Genomic DNA, 27,985 nt, shown 5'->3' with positions numbered 1-27,985 from the left:
AGTCTTGGAGACTCCGCGCCACCCCACCTGCTTTCTTTGCCTCCCCCTGCGCCCCCCCCCCCGCCCCCACCTCTCTGCGATCTCACTGCTTCTCCTGCGGGCCGCCCTTGCCCGCCAGCCGGGCAGCGGCAGGCCCCGTGCGGCTGCCGGAGGGCCCAGGGGGCGGAGGCGCGGCAGGGGCGGGCTCTGTCGCCCCCCCGCCCCCCTGCCAGCCGGGCTCCCGGGGCCAGTGGCTGGAGCGCCGCGCACCGCCAGCCGCGGGGGCGGGGGATGGGGGAGGCAGGGGAGGGGGGCGCCCGCGCTGATTAGAGCCAACCGCACACTTCAAAAGGGTGTCGGGCCGTGCTTCCCTCCTGCGCCCCGGGAACTTCAAAGCGGCCCGCGCTGCCCCGGCCGTCGCGCTCCGCTCCGGGGCCTCGCAGCCCGGGCGCGGCGCCTGGTGGCCATGACCCGAGCGTTCCGCGCCGCGCTTCGCCAGGCTCTCCTGCTCGCCGCGGCCGCCGCGCTCTCGGCAGGTACTACAGCCGCCCCTTTCTCCGCGCCCGCGAGGGTGGGAGCCGGGGACGGTCTGCGGGTGGGCAAGGGGTGGGGAAAGAAGGTGCTCCGAGCGAACTGACCTTCCTCGGGGCGGAGTGCGAAGCGCCAGTTAGATTGAGGGGGCGCGGGATAGGGCGCAGCGTGGGCACCTGAAGTCGGCCAGCGGGGTAGACAGGTGTGTTGGGGATGAAGCCACCAGGAGGGGGGAAGAGCTCCAGGGACGTTGGGGTATGGGATTAGGAGTCAGGTGGGTGACACATTTGGGGGCAGATTGTAGCGGAGGGAGTAGGAGAGTGTTTGTGGGTGTATGCAGGGATGGGAGTTGGGTGGTACCGTGAGTTCACTCTGCAGGGTCTTGGGGGACGCTCCGTGCTGAGCTCCGGAGAGCTGAGCAAGGATGACGACACGGTGGTGGTGGGAGAGTGGGGAGTGGTGGTGGCGATTCAGTCTGAGTTTTAGGAGATGAGGGATACCTCAAAAGCCGCTGGTGCCAAGCTCTGTAGGCGGGAGTGGGAACTTAAATCTGCGTGGTTTGCAAGGCACAATGCTTTCGAGGTATGATCTTTACTAAGAGTTGCAGGAAAAAAAATTTCTGGCAAGAGTCCCAGCGTTTATGGCAGGTCTGTGCTTTGATAAGCTAAACAGAGCCCTCGGCCCAAGCTAGAAATTAAACATTTCTTCATAATGTTTACTAGAAACTGGGGCAAATGCATGTAGTGTGCTATGATGAAAAACCCTTTAACTCTAAAATTCTTTTCATTATAACATTATTCTGGGTTATGGAGAGAGACCGGGAGCAGATTCCTTGCTAACTCATTCTTTAAACATGTCAATCAGGCATTTAAGACATTTGCACATAAAAACCGGATGTTTTTCCGTAGGGCTGTACTTTGTCTGAAGCTGATTTTGATGCATTTTTGTTTTCTCCGATGACAGTCTGTTTGACATTAATAGCTATACTCCAGGGTAGGTAGTTTTCCTCTTAGTGACATGTGCGGGAGAATGTTTTGAATAGTATGATTGCTGTCACGTGCAGATTCAGTGTTTCAGATGGTCTGAGAGACTCACCAAATACAATATTCAAATGAAAATTTGATTGTTGGAAGTGATCAGTTGATACAATATTAGGATGAAAACATTTCAGTTATCTTTGAAAAGGCACAGCCTTTTAGGAATCAGTTACCCAGAGACTTGTCAGGAAGATGATGGGATAAAGGGAAGTATTTGCATTCAGAGTTAGTAAATTCATCACTGGGAAGAAAAATGACTATGGGAAGGTCTTTATGAGAAATGGGCAGAAACTCCACTAACTTGGAATACTCAAAGTGCTCTTGATGACTTAATAGAATTTACACACACGAAGTCTTCTGGAGATCACAGTTTTAACTGGACACCTGTGAAGTTGCCTCTGAAGGCTATCTGTACAAACCCTTTTTATTTCAGGGAGCTAATAGCTTTGTTGCAGACATTTAAAAAAATAGACTCAATTATTTTTTATCTAGCTTGAAAGGTGTATTTTGTTATATGACAGAATCTTTAGAAGATTTCAGAGACCCTGGGCACAGCAACATAGGAAACACATGCCCTGCCTGCTATGTTCTTAAAAAGGCATGGAAACTTTTGACATTGAAATGTGCAAAAAAGAAAAAAAAATAGATCATCCATTCAAATTTGGTTGTTTCCTTAAAATTTGAAGGCTAAGAAAAATTCCTGATATGGAGATAATGTGGCAATACAGTAGAGAAGTACGTATCAAAATTGAACTTTAACAATGAACTTTTCTATGTAGAATGCAATCGTTTTGAAACCTGTTTAAGAAATTTTACTCCTCTTTGTGTCCCACAGGAAAAAAAAAGTATATTGCAATCTACATTTTTGATTCTTATTTTTTTATACGAATCTTTGAGTATTTGATAGAGGGATTCAATGTAATTTATTTATTTATTTATTTCATCTTTTAAATTGTTTTTCTCATGTGGTACCTTCATTATTTTTGACCTGGTCACTTTTACAAATTGCATTGTTAATCACATTTACCATGTTTTGGAGATGTACATGCCATTGTTGACATGTTATATGAGAAGTTGCTATTGACAGTGTCATAGCAAAACCACATGACAGAAAACACTGCTTTCCAATTTGGCTCTGTTGTGCACCAAGCCTAGGACCTTAAATATCTGAAGATATTGATGGACCAATAAACCCTTTTTGCTTTGGCTGTTCTTCCCCAGCATCTCTAGCACCTTAGGCATGTCAAGCCTTGACAGCAGAGTAGAAATCATTGCTCCTTGGTGAGAATCTCAGAGGGTAACCACTGGTCTGGTGGAAACTTAGAGAAACTATTTATTGGTCTGGACTGGCTAAAAAAATTAGGCTGCTCTGTGTTGCTCTAATTATCTAGTTTCTGGATTCCTTGATGTTGATAAGAAAGACCTGACATGACCTCACAACATTTATCATGTGTATCAAACAAAGAATTGCCAGAAAATGTCCTGGAGTTCTCAAATTTGAAGCTGGACTTGGACATTATACAGATTTACACATTGTATATTCTCTACTAATTTCATGAAACTCCTTTCTCTTCTGGATGGAAAGAATTATTAAGAGTCCAGAAAGCGAGATGCTGTTACTCTAAAGGTGAAAAGATAACTGTTTCATTTAATAACCAGAGTGGGGTAGGGGTTTTAGGTAATGAGTTTTTTTTTTCTTTTTCCCCACTTAACAGCAGTTAGCAGTTCCTACTATACATTTTAAACTGTGCTGGAAGTAAAAGTGAAAGCCTTGGACTGAGTTTACAATGAAAAAGATGTTACCTTTGCCCTTCTTTAAGCATAGTCATTTATTGGTTGATTGACCCAAGTGTAGCAAGAGGCTCCCTGGTTCCAAAAAAGAGACTTCTTTGGACTAGGAGAAACTCTGTGCAGAAGTCCTTGGGAGCATATTTCTTCATTGATTGTACTGCCTGAACCCGTTTTCTAGCCTCAGACTTACAGAAGTATAAAATAGAGTTCCTCCGATTTTCTACAATGACACAAAAATACAGGATTCGAGGTGTGAGAGTAAGAGGGGAGCAAAGGATGACGCCAAATTTTGACCCAAGCAATAGAAGAATAGACCATTAAGTAAGGTGAGGCTGACTGCAGGAGGAGCAGGCCTGGGGAGAGGTGAGGCATGGTGGTGGAGAGCTGGAGCTCAGTTTTGGGTATGTTGAGTGTTAAATGTCTCGTAGGTACTGGGGTGGAGATGTCATGTGAGCAATTGGTTTTATGAGTCTGGAGTTCAGGGGATAAGTCTGACCTGAAGATTAAAAATCTAAAGCCAAGGGCATTTACAGATAATTTTATTTATTTATTTATTTTTTAATATAATTTATTTATTTGACTGCATTGGGTCTTCACTGCTGCGTGTGGGCTTTCTCTAGTTGCAGTGAGCGGGGGCTACTCTTCGTTGTGGTGCGCGGGCTTCTCATTGCGGTGGCTTCTCGTTGCAGAGCACGGGCTCTCGGCGCGTGGGCTTCAGTAGTTGTGGCTCACAGGCTCTAAAGCACAGACTCAGTAGTTGTGGCGCACAGGCTTAGTTGCTCTGCGGCATGTGGGATCTTCCCGGACCAGGGATCAAACCCATGTCCCCTGCATTGGCAGGCGGATTCTTAACCACTGCACCACCGGGGAAGTCCCTTTAGATAATTTTAAAAGACACATTAAATAGAGTCACAGATTTAGTGAATCACAGCATGTCCAGTTAAATTGAATTTCAGATAAACAACAAATAATTTTTTAGTATAAGTATGTTACAAATATGACATGGGACATACATATATTAAAAATTAATTGCTGTTTAATTCTAGTTTAACTGGGTATTCTGTACTTTTATCTGGCAACCCAACATTAAATAAATATTGTGGTGAGATGAACTGCTTCAGATATATGTATTCCCAGCTCTTGCATTAGAAAATACACTTATTTTCTAGTCCTCATCTCTTAAAACTTCTGTTCTAGCTTTGCTACCATCCCCATGTGTATCTCTGAATAGATCACTTCCAAGTCTTAGCACTGAATGTCCTTCTGAGTCAACAGAGGGGAATACCCAGCCTTTCCTAATCTTACATGAGTACCTTACCATAAAAGGATGTGTGAAAAAGAAACAATACTCTCTAGACTCTCTGCAAATGATTTATTGTTATGTGAAAGCAGTTGGTTTTGCCCAAAGTTATGGTCTTTTGAATGTGATTGTTGCTTTCAGAAGCATTTTTAGAGTACAGGGGGACTGGTTCCAGGACCCCCGGGATACTGAAATTTGAAACTTGAGGATGCTCAAGTCCCATATGTAAAACGGTGTGGTATTTACATATAATCTACGTACATCCTCCCATGTATTGTACTTTAAATCATCTAGATTACTTATAATACTTAATACAGTGTAAACACTATGTAAATAGTTGTAAATATAATGTAAAACCTATGTAAAGAGTTACCAGTGCATGGCAAATTCAACTTTTGCTTTTTTGGAACTCTCTGGAGTTGGTTGGTTGTATCTGCAGATGCGGAACCTGTGGCTACAGAGGGCCAACTATATTTTCCTTTTGAATAAACATTTTGTGTTTCTCTTTAAAAAACTTCTAGGCAGCAGCTGAGATCCAGTTTGTTGTATTTTTCTTGGCAGAACTTGCATCTCTTATTGTTAATAAAAAGAGGTTAAGAAGAGAGGAGAACAACTAGAGTCACACAGGACCTGATAATCTGACAGTTTATGGTTCCAGAGCACCTTCCTAAAAGAATGATCTTGAGTCCTTCAGGAGAGGGACAGGTATACATAAATATCAGCCAGAGGATGTTTAGTTCCTGCTCTAGCTAAGTCTTGACCTGCTACCAAATAATTAGCATTGGCTTCATTTTGAGGTTTGCAGGGGAAAATGTCCTATAAGTGAACAACTGTAGGCATGGATCATTAAAAACTCAAACAGATATGTTCACATGAATATAGTTTATTTTAATAAATAAACAATAGGATTAATTTTCAAATATAAATGGAAAACAGAACTAAATAGGAAAAAAAGGAAAAGTTCTAAGCACAGAGTGTGTATCATCTATCATTCCTTATCTTTTATATCTTTTTCTGGATTTTTTTATTGATTGGGATTTCATGTTTAAAATTTTTCACAGCTAATAGTAAAAATCTCAAGGTTTATCTTTACATTGTTTAAGAAATTGGGATAGGACTTCCCTGGTGGCACAGTGGTTAAGAATCCGCCTGCCAACGCAGAGATCACGGGTTCAAGCCCTGGTCTGGGAAGATCCCACATGCCGCAGAGCAACTAAGCCCTGGTGCCACAACTACTGAGCCTGTGCTCTAGAGCCCGTGAGCCACAACTACTGAGCCCGCATGCCACAACTACTGAAGCCTGCACGCCTAGAGCCCGTGCTCCGCAACAAGAGAAGCCACCACAATGAGAAGCCCGCACACTGCAACAAAGAGTAGCCCCCGCTCACCATAACTAGAGAAAGCCCGCACACAGCAACAAAGACCCAATGCAGCCAAAAATAAATAAATAAATAATTTATAAAAAAAAAATTGGGATAATATTGGGATATGTTCATAAATGATATAGAAATTCCAGATAGATGCACAACTATATGAATGTACTAAAGCCATCAAATTACATACTTTAAATTGACAAATTGTATGGTATATTATTTTATCTCAATAAAGCTGTTAAAAAGTAAATATAACAATAATAAAAAAAAGAAATTACTCTTTTGCTAAGGGACCTAGGAATACCTAAATACTGTCTTGGTTCAGCTGTGCTTCTCCTCCAGTCTAAGATGGCTTACTAAGGGGGCCATCTAGAAAAGGGAGGGAAAATAAGGCAAAGTAACTTTTTGTTGTTGTTGCCTGGTACTTTAGCCACAAACTGCATGGCAAAACTCTAATATTCTCCCTTTTTCTAAACTTTTAACAACTAAATAGCCTAGGATAAAGAAAGGGGGGTTGTGATAAGTCAGAATCCTGGATCCTGACACTACGCTACCAACAAAAGGTCTTGCAATGCATGCATGAAGCCAGAGTGACGAAGCAGGGGACCTCTACCTCCAGTAGCTCATGGTAATTCAACCTTCATGGCAGCTCTGACAGGAGTTCCAGGCCATAATCTCAGGGGTGACTGCTAAGTGGGGAAAGGTGGAGAGTCTGGGGAGATAGGTGGCTGGTTCTCTTCTATGAGGAAGCAGGTCCTGCCCTTCCCACGCTTGCTATGAAAAGAAGTAGGAGACAGGGTCATGACCATGAACCCTGTGCCTTTCATGTTCTTTGAAAGCTGGATCCCTGAAGCGCGTGGGTCTCTTGGTTCCCTGGAACCTGAACAATACAAATCACTACTCCTCTCACTTAGGGATCCAGCAAAAAGTAAAAGAGAGGGAGGAGGTGAGTAGGAGTGTGAAAGAGACAAGGAAGACTTTATTTTCATGGAAGCCAATACTCCATTATTTTTCACTCTTTTGCCTTATCATGTGGCTCTTGAATTCATCTGCTCTGATTGGCCAACCAGGCTAACAAGGTTCTATTCTGTCCTGATGCTTGCCTTTTTCTCCTCTAGAATAATTTCCCTTTTCTGTTGTTCTCTTCTGTTTTTTTAGAGTAGGTATGTGAAGATGCTGTTTCTTCGGAACTGTTTTAAATTAATCCCCTCAAGAATTCATGGGTGAATCATTCAGTATGACTCAAGAGCCTGGCTTATTAGTTTTTTTTAAAACAATTTAAATTTGCCAGTGACTTAAGCATCCCAAATTAGATCAGTCTACTTTTTCATTAAACTTTTCACATCAAGAAAATGATTAGGTTCTCTAATTTTGAAAGTGAAACACGTATATTTTCTTCTAATCTGTTTTATCATTCTTATCTCATGCTAAGGTAAAATGACAGAGATAGAGATGCTACATCTCTGTATGCTGATTAAGTTCCTTATAAATTTTTCATTCAATGCCATGATTGAATTAATACTTTGGTCAAAAACCAGATTAGAAAAAAATCTAATCCATCAGGATCCGGACAATCATCATTTTAATGCAAAATGTTTAGTTTCATAAATGCATGCTTATCTTAGAGATGTTAACTCAGAGGGTGGTAATCCAGATTAACACAGCTTTCAGGAGCCAGATTGTTTTCAAACAGAGCCAAAATATATTAAAGAATATTAACTCATCACATCTCATAACTTTATCTGATGACGTTTTCCTGGCCTGATCCCCTAGAAATGTGTTTTTTCCTTCTTTCCATTCCCATTATTTCTCTTCAAGAGTAAAGATCTACACTGTGAACCTTTGCCTCTCTAAAATCATAGTGAGACTGCATTCTCACTCAAATTCCACTTGGAATCAAGCATGTGTATTTCCAGGAAATAGACAATACACTCTAAATTTGAAACACTGAAAAAAGAATAATTATATGATTAGCAGAAGATTCCTTACAGAATAATAAATGCATAGTTGAATGAACCTCTCTCCCTTTTATAGCTGTTCTCTAGATATATTATATTAGCTATATTATATTAAAAGGCATTGCTTTTTTGCACATAGAAGAAAGTTGACTTTGTTAAAACAGCTGGACTTCTTTAAAAGGATTGAGAGTTACTGTGACAAATCAAGATGAGATGCTCCTTTAGAATTATTTTTCCTGAGCTCTCCTTTGGATATTGTCTTTATCATTGTTTTTCATAATATTTCCTTATTACCTTTTTAATACCTATAGTATCTGTAGTGCTGTCCCTTCTTATATTCTTGACATTGAGAATTTGAATATTCTTTCTTTTTCCCTTGATCAGTCTAGCTGGAGGTTTATCGATTTTATTGATTTCTTTCAAATAAAAAACTTTTGGTTTTATTGATTTTCTTTGTTGTTTTTTTCCTTCAATTGTTTTCTGCTCTTATCATCACTATTTCTTTTCTCTACTTACTTTGAATTTAATTTATTCTTTTTTATTCTGTCTTCTTAAGTTGGTACCTTAGATCAAGAGTTGACAAACTTTTTCTTAAAGGCTCAGATAGTACATATTTTAGTCTTATGGACCCTACAGTCTCTGCTGCAGCTACTTAATTCTGCCATTGTAGTATAAAAGCAGGCATAGACAATACATAAATAGGTGTTGCTGTGTTTCAATAAAATTTTATTTACAAGTGGGACAGCCAGTGGGCCATAGTTTGCTGACACTTTCTTACGTCATTCACTTAAGACCTTCCTTCTTTTCTGCTATAAGCATTTAAAGCTCTAAATTTCCTTCTCAGCAACTGCTTCAGCTCATCCATAAATTGTGCTGTATTGTGTTTTTGTTTTCATTGAGTTCAAAATATTTTCTAGTTTTTGTGATTTTTCTGGGACCTGTGGGTTATTTAGATATCTGTTGGTTGATTTCCAAATATTTTGGGAATTTCCCGATCATTTTGCTGTTGACTTCTAATTTAAATCCATTGGGGATGAAAATACATCAGCTGTATGATTTCAGTTTTTAAAATTTCATTTGTATTTGTTTCAGAACCTAGCATGTGTCTGACCTGGTGAATGTACCATGTGCACTTGAAAATAATGTGTATTCTGTTGTTGTAGGGTGGAGTGTTCTATAAATGTTATTCAGGTCAAGTTGCTTAACATGTTATTCAAGTCGTCTATATCTTTACTGATTTTCTGTCTTCTTATTTTATCAATCACTGCGAGAGGATTGTTGACATCTTCAACTTACATTTGAATTCAGCTATTCTTCTTTTCAGTTTTTCCAATTTTTGCTTCATGTATTTGAAAAGTTTGTTAATGGGTACATACACATTACGATTATTATGTCCTCTTGATGTATATTCAGCATTAGGAAACCACTTGCTTTATCCCTGGTAATATTTATTATTATGACATGTCTTTCTTTATCACTGGCAATTTGCTTTAAAGTCTACTCTGTCAAAATTAATATAGACATCCCAGCTATGCTTAATATTTGTATATCTATCCTTTTTTTTTACTATTAATATAGCTATTCCAGCTATCTTGTGCTGAATGTCAGCATGTTATAGATTTCCCATCCTCATATTCTTAACTTTATGTGTACATATGTATACACGCATACATATTTACATGTACATATACATATATATACATATGTATATATGTATGTGTGTGTGTTTGTGTGTGTGTATAGATGGTTACTTGAAGAGAGCAAATGGTTAGGTATTGTTTTTCATCTAGTCTTCCATACTTGTCTTTTAACTGTAGTGTTTAGACCATATACATTTAATGCATTTATCAATGTGGTTATGTTTAAATCTGTCATCTTATTATGTTTATATCTCTCCTTCTCTTTCTTCCTTTTTTTGGCCTTCATTTAATTGACTAAATGTTAGTATTCTATATTATTTCTAATACTAGTTTGTAAGCTACATCTCTTTGTTTTTAGTGATTACTGCAAGATTTATAACATCTATCTTTAAATTATCATAGTTTAATCTAAGAACATTATTATCATATTCTTCCATTTCTGTCTCCTTGTCCTTTGTGCTATTAATCTCATATGTTTTACTTCTAAATATTTTATAAACCTTGGGACAAGTTATTATTTTGACTTTAAATATTTAATTTAATTTATTTATTTATTTGTTTTTAGTTTTATTAACTTTTTCATTGAAGTATAGTTGATGTAATTACCTTTAAGTGAATTAAAAAATGAATGTAGGGACTTCCCTCATGGTGCAGTGGTTAAGAGTCTGCCTGCCAATGCAGGGGTCACGGGTTCAATCCCTGGTCCAGGAAGATCCCACATGCCACGGAGCAACTAAGCCCGTGCACCAAAACTACTGAGCCTGAGCTCTAGAGCCTGTGAACCACAACTACTGAGCCCTCACGCCACAACTACTGTAGCCTGGGTGCCTTAGAGCCCACATGCTGCAACTACTGAGCCCACGTGCTACAACTACTGAAGCCCGCGCGCCTAGAGCCTGTGCTCCGCAACAAGAGAAGCAATGAGAAGCCTGCACACCACAATGAAGAGTAGCCCCTGCTTGCCACAACTAGAGAAAGCCCACGTGCAGCAACAAAGACCCAATGCAGCCCAAAAAAATAGAAGAAAAAAATGAATGTGGTATTTTGCATTTACCCACCTATTTATCATTTCCATTCATTGCTCTTCATTATTTTATGTGGATCTGAATTTACAACTGGTGTCACTTTCTTTCAGCCTGAAGAACTTCTTTTAACATTTCTTATAGCTCAGTTCTGATGACAATACATTATTTTTTTAAAATTTTATTGGAGTATAGTTGATAATAATGTGTTAGTTTCTGCTCTATGGCAAAGTGAATCAGTTATACATATGTACATATCCACTCTTTTTAGATTCTTTTCCCATATAGGTCATGACAGAGTATTGAGTAGAGTTCCCTGTGCTATACAGTAGGTCCTTATTAGTTATCTGTTTTATATATAGTAGTGTGTATATGTCAATCCCAATCTCCCAGTTTGTCCCTCCCTCCCCTTTCCCCTCTGGTAACTATAAGTTTGTTTTCTACATCTGTGACTCAATTTCTGTTTTGTAAATAAGATCATTTGTACCATTTTTTTTAGATTACACATATAAGTGATATCATATGATATTTGTCTTTCTCTGTCTGACTTACTTCACTTAGTATGGCAATCTCTAGATCCATCCATGTTGCTGCAAAATTATTTTGTTCTTTTTTATGGCTGAGTAATATTCCATTGTATATATGTACCATATCTTCTTTATCCAGTTCTAATCTATTTTTGTTTTCTGGAAAAGCTTTTATTTTCATTTTTCTCAAAATTTTATTATTAAGCTTTTCATACACCAGAATTGAAAGAATTTTATAGTTACTACTGATACATTCACCAACTAGATTATACTTGCTTTGTCCATATACATCCATTTATCTCTCTATTCATGAATACATATTATTTTTGATGCATTTTTAAATAAATTACAAATAGCAGTACACTATTCTCTAAGTACTTCAGCATGCATGTTATTACACAAATTCAATATTTGCAAACACTTGCAAACACAACACTATTCTCTTTTGTGAAACATTTGCATATAATGACATTCACAAATCTTATGTGTGCATTCTTGGTGTTGAGAAATGCAGTCATTTAATCTTCTTCAAGATGTTAATGTTAAACATCACCACAACGAGTTTCCTCACGTCCTTACCCAGTCATTTCTCAATGCCATACTCCCAAAGGCATCTGTTGTTCTTATTTTTTTCACCGTAGATTAGTTTTGGCTGTTGAGTGTGTTGCTTTGTAAATGCCAATTAGGTAAAGTTTGTTGATAGTGTTGTTCACATCATCACATTTTTACTGAGAGGGGAGTGTTAAAAATATCCTACTGTGCTTGTGGATTTGTCTCTCTCTCCCTTTAGTTCTGTCGGTTTTTATTTCATGTGTTTTGAAACTCTCTTGTTAGACACATACACATTTAGAGTTGTCTGTCTACCTGATGCAATGACTATTTAATTACTATAAAATCTCTCTCTTCATCTCAGTAATACTCCTTGTCTTGAGTCTATTCTCTCTGATATTGTTATAACCATGCTTCATATTTGCATGTATATTTTCCCCATCCTTTTACTTACAACCCATCTGTATCTTTATATTTGAAGTGCACCCTTTGTATATAATGTTCAGTTGGTTCTTGATTTTTATCCTTTAACGATATGACAAAATCTGTGTTAAATTTGATGCAGATATTGCATCAAATTAAATGGTTAGCCCATTAACATTTAGTGTAATTATTGATATGGATTTAAGCCTACCATCTTGCTATTTGTCTCTCTTTCTGTTCTTCCTCTGTTTCTTCTCTTTTGCCTTCTTTTTGTTTGATCATTTTTGGGGCATATTCCATTTATTTCCTTTATGGATTTATTTACACTCTGTTTTAATTATTGTTATTTTTAGTGTATCTAGAGTAACCTAAAATTAATAATAATAAATTAGGTTACTTTAGACCTAACTGTATTCTTTCTTAACTTAATGTTTATTTTGAGTCAATATTGTACTATTTCATACTTCACTCTTTATACCTGACACTTCATTCTTCCTACTTTATTTCCCTCTTTATCGCATGACATCTCCTACTTTAATGTAAAGACCATATAATAATATGATTACATTTACCAATAGTATGATTATATTTGACATCAACCAAAAATTATTAGAAACACAAATAATCAAGGAAAAAACCTTACTGTCCAGAGACAGGGCACTCAATAGAACCTGGTTTAGATATGATGCAGATGTTGGAACTATCATACAGGGAATTAAAAATAACTGTGATTAAAAGCTGTGGTGGAAAAGGTGAAAAATATGCATGAACATCATTTGCACTCTGAGTGCCATCCCAAGTGAAAGAAAATTGACAGAGTGAGGCACCTTTATTGATAAAGGCTTGTTTTTTCAAAGGATTAAACCTTAAATGACAGAGCTTGGTTTATGAGTCCTAAATGGAAAAGGCTTCCCAAACAGGTGTTGAATTCCTCCCTATTCACAACTTGCTCAGCTTAATACATGCTTCTTGTGTTCCCTGAAGTGCCTGAAAGATTTTATTTTTAATTCAGTCTTTTTGCTTTGAAACAGGCTTCATTTACTGTGTGCTTTTGGCATTATTTATTTTTTTCAATTTTATTTTCTAAAATACTGTTGTCCTAGATTCTACTCTACCCTGGAGCCCATTTTTATGTTTTAAAACTGATTAGGTGGTTTATTTCATTTGTTTGCTTCTGTTTCCTGATTTTATGTTTAGTAGAAATAAAGCACCATGTTAGGGTATGCCTGATGAGAAAAAAAATATGCATGAACAGACGTGGCATTTTAGCAGAAAGATAGAGTGTAAGAAAATGTCAAATGGAAATGCTAGATATGAAACATGAGAGGAAAATGTTCTTGATGTGCTTATCAGTAGACTTAACACAGCCGAAGAAAGAATCATGAACTTGAAGATGGAACAATAGAAATTACCTTATAATTATGTAATTTTACTATTATAAAGTCATTACACAAAAGTGGAAGGTGTCAGGAGGTAAAGAGGGAAGAATGAAAAGAACAAAAACAGGGCATCCAAGAGGTGTAATACAATATCAAGTGGCATAACATGTGTAAGTGGAATCAGGTGGAAAAGAGAATGGGATAGAAGAAATATTTGAAGAGATTGATGAATAATTTTCCAAATATAATGAAAGACATCAAATCATCAATCACAGAGACTCAAAGAAGCCCAAGCAGGATAAATCTCTCTCCTTCCAAACCCCACACTATTAGACATATCATATACAAATTGATCACATTCAAAGATAGAGAGTAAATCTTGAAGGAAGCCCAAATAAAATAGACCTATAACATACAAAGGAACAAAGTTAAGAATTAAAGCAGACTTCTCATCAGAAGCTATGCAAATCAGAAAACAATAAAGTACAGTATAAAACTGTCAACTCAGTATTCCATACCACATAAAGTTATCCTTTTAAATGAAGGAGAAACAGACATTTTCAGACAAATAAAAACTGAGAGAACTTATTACCACAAGACCTGCACTACAAGAAATGTTAAAGCAACTTTTTCAGACAGAATGAATACAACATCAGAGACTTGGATCCACAGAGAGAAGTAAAGATCTCTGGAAATGGCTAAAATGAAGATAAATATAAAATAAATTTTTCCTTAACTTTAATCACTCTAAAAGATTATTGACTTTCTGAAACAAAAATAGTAGCAATTCTCTGTGAGTTTATAGCATATGTATGGATAAAATGTATGACAGTTTTAGCACAAAGGATGGAAAGGAGGAAATGGGAATATACAATTGTTAAGTTTCTTATATGTGAAGGGTTATATAGTATTATTTGAAGTTATACTGTAATTAATTAAAGATGTATATTTTACAATCAAGGGCAATGCCTAAAATAGTAAAGTGTAAATTAAAATATTAAGGTATAAATGAGAAACCAATAATGTACATAAAATAAAATAAAAAATTTTAAATCCCAAAACATGATGGCAAATGGCAAAGGCACCAAACACAGATGGAACAAATAGAAAGAAACTAGCAAGATGGTAGATTTTAATTCAACCATATCAATAATTACATTAAATGTAAGTGGTTGAAATACAGTAATTAAGAAGATGAGACTATCAAATTGAAAAAACAAACAAGAACTAACTATATGCTGGCTATAAAAAACTCACTTTCAGTATAAGAAATGCACTTTAACTATAAAGACACAAATAGGTTAAATGTAAAAGAATGAGAAAAGTTATACCATGCAAACAATAATCATAAGAAAACTGGAGTGACTATCTTAATAACAAAATTGACTTCAGAAAATGGAATGTTGAAAGGGATGTTCCATAATGATAAAGGACATAACTAATCAAGAAGATATGATCATCTTAAATGCGTATGCACCTAAATACAGAGCTTCAAAATTCCTGTAACAACAATTGATAGAACTGAAAGGAGAAAAGACAAATCCATAATTATATTTTGAGTCTTCAACACTCCCCTCTCATAATTGATAAAATAAGCAGACCAAAAATTAGTAAAAATATATAAGATCTGAAAAATACTTTTAACCAACTTGACTTAATTGACATTTGTGTAACATTCCTATCAACAGAATATACATCATTTTAAAGTGCACATAGAATGTTAATCCACATAGATCATATTGTGGGTCATAGAACAAACCTAATAAATTTAAAAGAATTTAAAATATACGGGGTATTTTCTTTGAACATAATGGAAGTAAACTAGAAATCAACAACAGGAGCCTATCTGGAAAATCCCTAAATATTTGGAAATTAAGCAATAAACTTCTGAATACTCATGGATCAAAGTAGAAGTCAAAAGAAGAATTAGATAATATATATATATATATTTTTTTATTGGTCCCGTGTCCCAGGCCTCGCTGATCAGATCAACAGCAGCACAAAGCGGCCGGAGCTGAAGCCGCACTTTTAGCGGCGAGACCTTGAACGGGTTGCCGTGCGTCTCTGCATTTTCCCAAAATGAAATGCCGTACTCTAGATAATATTTTTAATGGAAGGAAATGAAAACACAACATGTCAAAAACTGTGGGCTATACCCAAAGCAGTGATTAGAGTGAAATTTATAGGAACAGCAAATAAAGCAAACAGAAGGAAGGAAATAAAGGTAAGAAGAGAAGCCTAGGAAGTTGAAAATAGAAAAACATTAAAGAAAATCAAGGAAACCAAAAACTTTTTTTGTTTTTAAAGATCAATAAAATTGGTTTACCTCTATCTAGGTTTACCAAGGAAAAGGGCAATACACAAATTACCAATGTCAGAAGGGAAAGACGACATCACTATAGACCCTACATACATAAAAATAAGGGAATATTTCAAACATTTTTATGCCCACAATTAGGATATTTAGATAAAATGAACACACTTTTTTTTAAATTAATTTTTTTATTGGAGTATGGTTGATTTATAATGTTGTGTTAGTTTCTGCTGTACAGCAAAGTGAATTAGTTATACATATGTATATATCCATTCTTTTTTAGATTTTTTTCCCATATAGGTCATTACAGAGTATCGAGTAGAGCTCCCTGTGCTGTACACTAGGTTTTTATTAGTTATCTATTTTATATATACTAGTCTGTATATGCCAATTCCAATCTCCCAATTTATCCCTTCCCCCTTTTCCCCCTTGGTAACCATAAGTTCGTTTTCTACATCCATGACTCAATTTCTGCTTTGGAAATAGGTTCATTTGTACCATTTTTTGATTCCACATATAAGTGATATCATATGATATTTGTCTTTCTCTGTCTGACTGACTTCACTCAGTATGACAGACTCTAGGTCCATCCACCTCACTACAAATGGCATTATTTCATTCTTTTTTATGGCTGAGTAATATTCCATTGTATATATATGTACCACATCTTCTTTATCCATTCCTCCATCAATGGACATTTAGGTTGCTTCCATGTCCTGGCTATTGTAAAGAGTGCTGCAGTGAACACTGGGGTGCATGTATCCCTTTGAATTATGGTTTTCTCTGGTTATATGCCCAGGAGTGAGATTGCTGGATCATATGGATCCAGCTGGATCATATGATCATATCTCTGTTTTTATCGATAGTTTTTTTTAAAGAATCTCCATACTGTTCTCCATAGTGGCTGTACCAACTTACATTCCCACCAACAGTGTAGGAGGGGTATGAACACATTTCTTAAAAAGTACAAACTACCAAGGTTACTCAAGAAGTAACTGAATAGTCAAAGGAATTTATTTCATAGCTCAAAGCTTGAAAACTTTTATCAAAGAAGTATCCAGTCCCAGATGCCTTCACTGGTGAATTCTATAATACATTTTAAGAAGAAGAATGTCTATTTCCACAAATTCTTTCAGAATATGGAAGTAGAGTGAACACTTTTCAGCTCGTTTTGTAAGACCAGCATTACACTGAGACCAAAACTAGGTAAAGATATCTCAATGAAGAAAACCTACAGACCAGTATCTCTCATAGAGATGCAAAAACTTCAACAAAATATCAAATTGAATTCAACAATATAATAACAGGGTAATACATCATGATCAAGTGGGGTTTTACCTGGGTATACAAGGCTTTCAACATTCAGAAATCTGATATTACAATTCACCATTTCAGTAGCCCAAAGGAAAAAAAAAATGACAATATCAATAGATGCACAAAACCCAGATGACAACACTCACATCTATAATAAAAACTCTCACCAAACTAAGAATAGAAGGTGAAATTCCTTAACATGAGAAAGAGCTTTTTCAGAAAACTTATAGCTAACATTGTACTTATCTGTGAAAGACTGGATGCGTCTCACTAAGTGTGGGAACAAGGCAAGGATGTCTGTTCTTACTACTTCTAATAAATACCAAATGTAAAGTCCTGGCCAATGCATTAAGATAAGAAAACTGTATAAAAGTCATATGGATTAGACAGGAATAAACAAAAATTTCTTTATTCACAGATTATTTGATTTTATATGTAGAAAATACTAAAGAATCTCCAAAAAATTATTAGAACCAATAAGTTCTTGTTCAAGTTCAAGGTTGCATGATACACAGTTAGTATAAAAAATCAATTGTCTTTTTATATAGTAGCAATGAAAAATTAGAAATTGGAAAAAAGGAACCATTTACAGTAGCATCTAAAAATCCATGTAATATTTAGTTATCAATCTAACAAAATATGTGGAAAATCTGTATTTTGGAAACTGTAAAACACAGTTGAAAGATTCAAAGATCTAAATAAATGGAATGATATACTATATTCACAGAATTGAAGGCTCAATGTTGTTAATAAGTCAACTATCTACAAATAAGTCTATAGATTCAGTGTAATCACAGTCAACATCCCAGTCAAAATTCCAGCAGGGATTTTTGCAGAATTCACCAAACTTTAAAAAAAAATTACTATATATGGAAAGGCAAATGAGCTAAAAGAACCAATCAGTTTTGAAAAAGAAGAACAAAGTTGGAATCTCACAATGCTGATTCAAGGCTTATAAATCTACAATAATTAAGACAGTGCATTACTGGCAAAGGAGAGAGGAATATTGATTAATGGAATAGAATAAAGAAATGAGAAATAGATCCACACATTATGATCAATTGAGTTTTTACAAAAGTATAAAGGCAATTCAATAGAGAAAGGACAATCTTTTCAACAAATGATGCTGGAAAAATAGGCAAAAAAAGAGAAAAGAGAACCTCAAAACATGACTGACATGGTTATAATTGTTAAGTCAGAATGGGTAATAAATGTAAAAATAACATCTAAAACTATAAAAACTTCTAATAGAAAACATAGAAGAAAATCTTGTGATCTTGGGTTAGACAACATTTTTTAGATGAGAGCACCAAAAACGTGATCCATAAAAGAAAGTATTGATAAATCGGACTTTATCAAAATTTAAAACTTCTATTCCTTGAAAGATGCTGTTAAGAGAATGAAAAGACAAGCTGAAAGCCAGGAGATAATATTTGCAAGACACATATTTGATAAAGCACTTGAATCAGAATATATGAAGAATTCTCAGGACTCAATAACAAGGAAACAAAGAACCCAATAAGAAGTGGGCAAAAGACCTGAACAGGTATAAGGAAGATATCTGAATGGAAATAAGCACACCAAAAAATGAGGAAACGCGTATTAAAACCACAACATGCCACCACACACCTGTTCCAGTGGTGAAAAAAACAAAATAAAACAAAACAACAAACAAAAAGCAAGATGAAAATACCAAGTGCTGTCAGGAAGGCTAAATACGTAGAACTCTCATACATTACTGGTGGGAATATAAATGGTATAGCCACTTTGAAAAACACTGGTAACTTTCTATAAAGTTAAACATACACTTTCTTTAAAATGTAGTAATCCCACTCCTAGATATTTAGAGAAGAGAAATGAAACATTTCATATAAAAATCTGTATATTAATGTTTATTACAGACTTGTTCCTAATCAGCAAAAACTTGGGAAATATATCCTTTAACTAGTAAATGGATCAACAAACTCTTGAACATTCATTCAATGAACTTTAAAAAATTAAAAAAAAATTTTTATCGGAGTATAGTTGATTTACAATGTTGTGTTAGTTTCTGCTGTACGGCAAAGTGAATCAGTTATACATACAGTTTTAGATCCTTTTCCCACATAGGTCATTACAGAGTACTGAGTAGTGTTCCCTGTGCTATACAGGAGGTCCTTATTAGTTATCTATTTTATATATAGTAGTGTGTATATGTCAATCCCAATCTCCTAATTTATCCCTCCCACCCTCTTCCCCCCCGGTAACCATAAGTTTGTTTTCTACATCTGTGACTCAATTTCTGTTTTGTAAATAAGTTCATTTGTATCATATTTTTTTGATTTTGCATGTAAGTGATATCATATATTTGTCTTTCTCTGTCTGACTTACTTCACTTAGTATGATAATCTCTAGGTCCATCCTCATTCAATGAACTTTTGTTGTATGCAACAACATGAATGAATCTCAAATGCCTTCAGGCAAATGGCAGAAGCCAGAATCAAAAGGCAACATTCATTTGACATTCTAGAGAAGGCAAATGTATAACAGAAAACATCATTGTTTGCTATGGGCTGGGGTAGCAGGAGGAGCTGTCTAACAAGCTGTATAGGAAATTTGGGGGGAAATTTGAACTGCAGTTGTCAAAACTCATAAAACTGTATACTAAAAAGGATGAATGTTACCATATGTAAATTACACCTCAATAAACTGGACCCTACTTCCCAAATTGGAATGCATGTGTATGAACTAGGAAGTCTTATATAAATCAGGAAGTCAGCAGATAGTTGTTCAAATTGGTTAATCAAGAACACTCTATTTTTAGAGTTAACGCCCTAAGACAGTATCCTAAAAACAAGAACAAAAATAGTTAAAAATGGGTGCCTCTGGGAAGTGAGACTGGACAGATCCTTTTCATTTTAATTCTTCCTATACTACTTTTTTTTTTGTCACGTGCATTTATAACATTGATTAAACAAACAAAAAATTAAAAATTACAAGTAATTGATTTACTTTTGTTATATAACTTCCATGTAAGTAAGCGATGTCTGTACATATTAAAATGTTTTTTGTGTGTATCATCTTCAGTCTGTAAAATGGCATAAGGTAGACAGAAATGAAATCAAATTAGGGTACATAAGCCTGTGTTTCATTCATTAGCAGGGAGTAGTGATTTCTTCTCTTAGCAAAGGAAATTGCAACTGAGGGATGTTATCCATACACAGATAAAGCCCGTTGTAAATGTGGCATTGCTCACCTGCTTTTTTAGGTGAAAGCATTTGGTTCAACTTGAAAGGTCATTTATCACCTACAAGAGAGCACTTATGGGCTGCTTTGGCTCTTTTTGTTGGTTTACTATAGCATTAAGCTTGCTTATGGAGAATTTTGCTTACACCTGCAGTCTATACACAGACCCATTAATGCATTAACAAACCTTATTTTGCTGAGTCAGGTTAGAGGTACCCCTTGTTTAATACAGTGTCATGCACATAGTGGGCAGTCAGCATTTTCTTGATTGTCTTCTACACAGTCAGAGAAAGTCACCATGCCGGTTTTGACCCTCTTCTAAGACAAATTAAAAGATGAGAGGAAATGTTATAGAAAGATCATCAGGCTACGCTAGTCTGTTGGTTTATGTCCTCGAGATCAGGTAAGATTCCAGTGTAGAGTGGGAGTCATTATGTGATGTTCATATATCTGAATTTTCAGGGATAGCCCTGCTTTCAAATATGCTAGCCTATTTGCAGAGCACAAATTACAATTTTTGGACTTGAAAATAGAGTTGCTGTAAGCAATGGGGTAACATGACAACACACATGTGGGTGATACCAGACTCCGCCATCAGTGTTATTTTGAAGGCATAGGCAGAAGAGCTGACTGAAGATATCCCTATGATATCCTCAGGGACTCCCTATGAACTAAATATTTTAACAGAGCAAAAAGTGATTTTAACAAAATCTTTTTGTTAGTTTCTGATTATAGCATTAATATGTGTTCATTGTAGGAAATTAGGGAAAAGTGTTGAAAAATGTAAAAATCATCTTTAGTTTGATACCTCAGAGATAACTGCTATTAATATTTTGTTTTATTTCCTCCTAATCTTTATTTCTATGTAAATTAAGATCATATCCTAGATGTTTTATGACTGTACTTTTCATTTAATATCTATAGTGAGCTACTCTAATGAAATATTATTAAAAACAGAGTATTATGCTGTCATATGTATTATCAAAATTTATTTAAACACTTTGATTTGGGGATATTTAGGTTATTTCCATTTTTCACTTCTGTGAATAATAATTCCACAATGGAAATTTTAAATAAAATTTTGTTTTTTTGATTATTTCATATAGAGGAAGTGGAAATACAACCGCAAAGATCATAAACGTTTTTAGGACTCTTGAGACAAATATGTCAGATTGTACTCCCAAAAGTTTGTACCAAATGATACTCCATCAACTGTGTGTTAAGGTGAAATTAATTGATCCCCTCTTGTCATTTCTGGTTGTTATAATTTACAAAATAATTTTAAATAAAAATTATGTCTTTGTATTAATTTCCTGTTTTGATTATTAATGAGATTAAAGCTTTTCATGTTTATTGACAGTTTTTCTTTCTCTGTTCATCTTCTTTGTTCATTTTTCTATTGACATATTTGTCTTTTCAAATTTATTTGTCAAACTCAAGAAATCATTGATTGATATGTGGGAAAAAAATTAGTGTAGCAACCAATATGAGAGTTAACATTCTAGATACTTCTACTCTTTGATCATGCTCAGATGTCAAAGTTTTGGGGTTTTTTTAAGACAAAAAAAGTCTATTTCGAGTTACAGCTGCTGATTTTATCACCTTAGTGCTGCAGTTTCACTACCAAAGAAAAAATTAATCAAAGCCAGAAAGAGTTGTCAGAAACACTCACAGTTATATTCAAGGAGTATGGTTTGGGCTTTGAATGTTGAGCTCTGAACAGCTTATAACTTATAACAGCAGGAACTTAATTTTTAGGTTTTTTGTTTTAACATCTGTGTGTCAAATGTTTTATATAAAATATCTCTTTTAATCACAAAAACCTTGTGAGATTGGAGTTACTATCCCTGCTTCCCCAGCGCGTAGTCACATTTAGAGAGGTGAAGGAACTTCCCGGGCCATGCAGCTGGTCTAGCAGTGGCTCAGGTTTTCAGCTACAGATGTGGAGTCTTCTGAAGCACAGGATGCTTTCCCTACACCTTGCTGAATTCCCACAATGTTAAACTTAAATGAACAGAGCTAGAAAGATAAGGGTTGTTTTTATTATTTTGCTATAGTTTTTTGTTTTGTATCGTTTTACACTGGCTTATCACGACAGTAGCAGCAAAACTCAGGACGACCTGCCTTAGACTTTCCTTTCCTTTTGGCTTAATATGAATTCTTTGAGGCTTCTGAAGTCCTCTAATTTCTTATATTTCTTCACTTTTATGTCTTGAAATATATTTGCGTAGCTGAAAAAAGCAAGCAGTTATTTTGTTTAATAATGCTTTGATAAACAACAGGAAAACATAATTCCAGGGAAAGCCATGTAACGCGCCTTCTATAGCAGCTATGATAATCCCTAGAGGTCTGAGAATTACATATATTTTAAAAATTATGAATTTAAAAATGTCATCTCCCACTCATCAGCTCCCACTCCTACCCATCTTCTTTGAATAGAGGAAGGTAATGCTGCCCATTTCATGCTTGTACAATATAAGTTCTTCACAGTATCCAAGCTAAACCTTTGAGTTTTGGGGTCAGTGTTGGAAAGAGGCCCAGTGGGATCAGCCTTAGAGAAAACTTTCCTTTTAAATCACTTGCCCTCCTCTTCCCCTTTCAACTCTTCACTTGCCACTCTATTTTTAGTTACAGCAGCTTCTAACTTTGTATAGTTTCCTTTTATTTCTAGATTGAGAATTATCTATTCCTTACCATATCTGATCATAGAAATGAAGAACTGTGGATTGTGATAAAAATTTCTGACAAGTGAGCCCTTAAGAACTCTGAAGACTTTAACTTTTCAATTTTATTTGCCACTTTCATTCTAAACTTGAGACCATTTTGTCTCTTTTTCTATCTGCATATTCTTTTAGTCCTGTTGTTTGACTATTAATTATTAGTTACATTTTTCTTTATTGATTATTTTAATTGCCTCCTTTAAATAAGTCAGAACTTCCTTAGCTTTTAAAAGTTTATCTTTGTATCAACTTTCTGTATTTTATTCCATTTTTTATAAATGGATGAAATATTTCACATGTTCCTATTCTCCTTTCATCACCAAATTCTCTGTGATCCTCTCCCACTTGATTTCTATCTTCTCTACTTCATAGAAATTGAGAAGACAACACTAGCTTTCTATGACTCAGTGGACTTCCAAAGTATGAACTCTGATTATACACTTCAGTCTTTAGCAGAACGATGCAATAGTTCCTGAACAGGTTTCTTCGAGAACTAAGATTCTAGGACAACGACTTCTTTGTTCTCTGGGTATGCACTCGCTCACATTGCTCTATCTCATACTGCATGGTGCCCATCTATGCATTCACCTCTTGGAGTCATAGATCTTTAGAACTGGGGAGGACATTAGAGGTCATCTAATTGAATTCTTTCTTGGATGGATCAGTTGAGGTCGCAGAAGCCTCAAAGGCCATGTTACTAGAACTAGGATTAACACCCTGCCTCCAAAATACACTGAACTGAATCAGAACTCCTGGGCCATTCTTTTCTTTACATAGGTTCCTTTCTCTGTACAACAGAGTAGCAATCTGTGCTCATCACTACAAGATATTGCTGGAAATCATATCCTGCAGGAGGTGGTTATAATTGGTAATAATGTCTCATGGAAACAATATTAAAATTATATGGTGTGTTCCTGATTAAGAGCTAATCATCAAGTACATCACAGATTTGAGAAGCAGTGTATTGAACGCAGGTCTGTAATCATTTTAAAAATACCTTCCTCCAAGTTCAATAAAATAGACCTAAAAGTACAGGTTGATTAAATACAGTGTTAATATCTGTGCCCCAATACTGGTGGAAGCATTTACAAAGTGAATCTTTGGCAGGTGAGCATTTGCCTAGAGTGAGCTCATTGAGTTGAGCCCAGAAGGCCCAGCAGTCTGTTTTCTGAACAAAGAAGTCCCTTGTTAGCCAAACACTGTGCTGTCTCCCACTATTAGCTTTCTTTGTAGCTTGGCATGCGTGGCTTTTATTATTCAGCTTCATTCAGTTTTTTGGAACATTCCATATTGAATAAAAATAGCACTATGGATGGCTGCCTCTTGCCTTTAAGGGAACATTCCTATGTGGATTGTGGCCATTGATCATGAACAAAACAAAGTACAGGAACAGGTTGAACACTCAAGTTCCACTTTCTGATGCACAGTTCACCCCCAGATGAACAATCTGTATTAGAAAAAGACAAAAGAAATGTAACATGATAAAATAGTTATGTTTTTCAACATTTGAAAATTTTAAAAGATATCCTTGATCTTATTAAGGTCTGTCCTTAAACCTGTGATTTATGTCCTTCCTTCCTTCATTGGTATTATAATTCCCTTTATCTTTGGAAATGACGGTAATAGAGTGTGCTTTTTTTTTTTTTTTTTAATGTTCTTCCTTGGGAAAGCAAAAATTTAGTTCAACCCTTGAATATTTAGTTCAAGCCTTGATTGAGTCCCAAAATTATTTTTGAAATTTTACGGGTGAGTGATATCCCCAAATCTGGTAACCACTACTATCAAGTGAGATTTTATGTGAACATCAACATAGCTCTATGGGCAATGGGATCTAAATGAATACGCAAATAACAATAAGTATTACAGACTTAATTATCTATTTTTCTTTTATTCATTTTATTTCCAATGTCAAATAATAGAAAGCTAAGGGTGTCAGATTTTTATGTTTAGTTAAAAGAAATACGGGTTTTAAAAATGCTTGAGAGGGGCTTCCCTGGTGGCACAGTGGTTGAGAATCCACCTGCCAGTGCAGGGGACACGGGTTCAAGCCCTGGTCCAGGAAGATCCCACGTGCCGTGGAGCAACTAAGCCCATGCGCCACAACTACTGAGCCTGCGCTCTAGAGACCGTGTGCCACAACTAGTGAAGCCCGTGCACCTAGAGCCTGTGCTCTGTAGCAAGAGAAGCCACCACAATGAGAAGCCTGCATACCGCAACAAAGAGTAGCCCCCGCTCGCCACAACTAGAGAAAGCCCGTGCGCAGCAACAAAGACCCAACGCAGCCAAAAATAAATAAATAAATTTATTTTTTAAAAAAATGCTTGAGAAACGCTACTCGGGAGCGGAGGTTATTCTGTAAAAAGTAGCCCACATCCTCTCTATGCTGCCACTAGATGGTACCCAGGATCACTGGGAAGGCATCTCTGGAGTGAGACTCTCTCTGGGCAGGCAGAGGGTGAAGCCAGCCGGAGCTGACTGGGTCTGGAATTCACTCATGCCAAAGCCCGGCTGACATCCCGGGGATCCGGGCAACCCGAGGGAGGACCTGCAAACCGTTCAGGCGAAGAGGAGGTGGAAGTCCCCAGGCCCTGTACTGGGGGAGGGCTCTGAGCCCCAACCTGCAACTCCAGGGACGGTGACTGAACCTTCCCAGTCAGTGCCAGAAGAGCCAAGGGGCCCTTGGGAGGGTGGTGCCCGGGACACTGAGATGCTTGGACTGGGAATGTAGTTCCATCTGGGGAATGGGTGTGACAAGAATATATTGGCAAAGTGGGCACAAGTTAGTGCCCATATATTTCAGCCCCATAACAGGAGCTATTTCCCCACTGTCCAGTGGGTGAGGACTGCCATGCTTTCCCCAGGCTGGTGGGGCTGGCTGGAGGGTCTTTGAGGACTGCTGAGAGTGTGGGGTGGCACTGGTACTCTGAATGGGGGAGGGGAGGAGACTGGGGATGGTGAAGAACAATTGTGCTTCTCAAGACTCACCTAAAAGGAGCCTTCCCTATCCACCCCTGCCCCCTCCCCAGCTGAATTAAGCAGCGCTCAGCCTCTGTGTCCTAATACACTGTGTACACATCTCTGGCTCCGTTTTCCACATTATAGTACTGTCCTTTAACACTGCAATTTCTTTAGGGAATGACCTTTTTGCTTTCCTCCATACCTCCTTTCCTTAGCTCTTACCATGGTGTTTGACACGTAATAAATACTTGTGATGGTTAATTTTACGAGTCAACTAGACAAGACCATGGTACCCAGTTTTTGATCACCAGTGCGGATTTTGTTGTGAAGTTATTTTTAAGATGAGATTAACATTTAAATCAGTAGTCTTAGAGTAAAGCAGATTACCCTCCATAATTGGGTGGGCCTCATCATATCAGTTAAAGACCTTTTGAGGAAAACTAAGGTCCCAGAAGAAGGAATTCTGCTTCCAAAACATTTTTAGACTTGAGTTGCAACATCAACTCTTCCCTAGGTCTCCATTCTCCTGGGCTATCCTGCAGATTTGGAGTTGTTAACCTCTACAATCCAGTGACCAATTCCTTAGAATAAATTTCTTTCTCTCTGTAGATATAGGTACAGATGTATAGATATACATATACACATACGTGTGTGTGTGTGTACACATCCTACTGGTTCTGTATCTCTGGAAAACCCTAACTCATACAATATCCTTTTTGTTAAAGTCTAGTTTACATTTATCACCATATACTATCACAAAATTTTAATTTTCAGATTCTACATGTAAGTGAAATCTTATGATGTTTGTCTTTCTCTGTCTGACTTATTTCACTTGGCATAATGCCCTCAAGGTCCAGATATGCTGTCACAAATGGCAAGACTTCATCCCTTTTTATGCCTGAATAATACTCCAGTGGGTGTGTGTGTGTGTGTGTGTGTGTGTGTGTGTGTATACCATATGTTCTTTATCCACTCATCTGTTGATGGACACTTAGGTTCCATATCTTGGCAATTGTAAATACTGTTGCAGTGAACATTATTTACATATATAATGTTCATATACCTTTTCCAGTTTGTGTTTTTGTTTTCTGTGAATAAATATCCAGAAGTGGAATTGCTGATTATATGATAGTTCTATTTTAAATTTTTTTATGGACCTCCATACTGTTTTCCAGAGTGGCTGCACCAATTTATATCCCCATGAACAGTGTACAAGGTTTCCCTTTTCTGCACATCCTCACCACCTCACTTGTTTGTTCTTTCCTTCTTTCTTTTTCTTTTTTTTTTTTTAAACATCTTTATTGGAGTAAAATTGCTTTACAATGGTGTGTTAGTTTCTGCTTTATAACAAAGTGAATCAGTTATACATATAAATGTGTTCCCATATCTCTTCCCTCTTGCATCCCCCTCCCTCCCACCCTTCCTATCCCACCCCTTTAGGTGGACACAAAGCACCAAGCTGATCTCCCTGTGCTATGCGGCTGCTTCCCACTAGCTATCTATTTTACATTTGGTAGTGTATATATGTCCATGACACTCTCTTACCCTGTCACATCTCACCCCTCCCCCTCCCCATATCCTCAAGTCCATTCTCTAGTAGGCCTGTGTCTTTATTCCCGTCTTGCCACTAGGTTCTTCATGACCTTTTTTTTTTTTTCCTTAGATTCCATATATATGTGTTAGCATACTGTATTTGTTTTTCTCTTTCTGACTTACTTCACTCTGTATGACAGACTCTAACTCCATCCACCTCATTACAAATACCTCCATTTCATTTCTTTTTATGGCTGAGTAATATTCCATTGTATATATGTGCCACATCTTCTTTATCCATTCATCCGATGATGGACACTTAGGTTGCTTCCATGTCCTGGCTATTGTAAATAGAGCTGCAATGAACATTTTGGTACATGACTCTTTTTGAATTATGGTTTTCTCAGGGTAT

General features: G+C 36.7%; 1 protein-coding gene across 1 annotated transcript in view; it reads left to right on the top strand.

Annotated features, from left to right (window-relative positions):
* The first annotated feature begins 211 nt into the window (after positions 1–211).
* Positions 212–27,985, top strand: part of ACVR1C (activin A receptor type 1C) — a 90,583-nt gene continuing 62,809 nt past the window's right edge. Inside the window, exon 1 of the mRNA XM_036858068.1 lies at positions 212–515. Within this exon, the coding sequence (XP_036713963.1) occupies positions 446–515 (70 nt within the window). The 5' untranslated portion in view covers positions 212–445. The remainder of the gene's footprint in view (positions 516–27,985) is intronic.

The sequence above is a fragment of the Balaenoptera musculus genome, chromosome 7 (assembly GCF_009873245.2).
Source record: "Balaenoptera musculus isolate JJ_BM4_2016_0621 chromosome 7, mBalMus1.pri.v3, whole genome shotgun sequence".
NCBI classification, from domain to species: Eukaryota; Metazoa; Chordata; class Mammalia; order Artiodactyla; family Balaenopteridae; genus Balaenoptera; species Balaenoptera musculus.
This window is presented reverse-complemented; position numbering and strand designations above follow the sequence as displayed.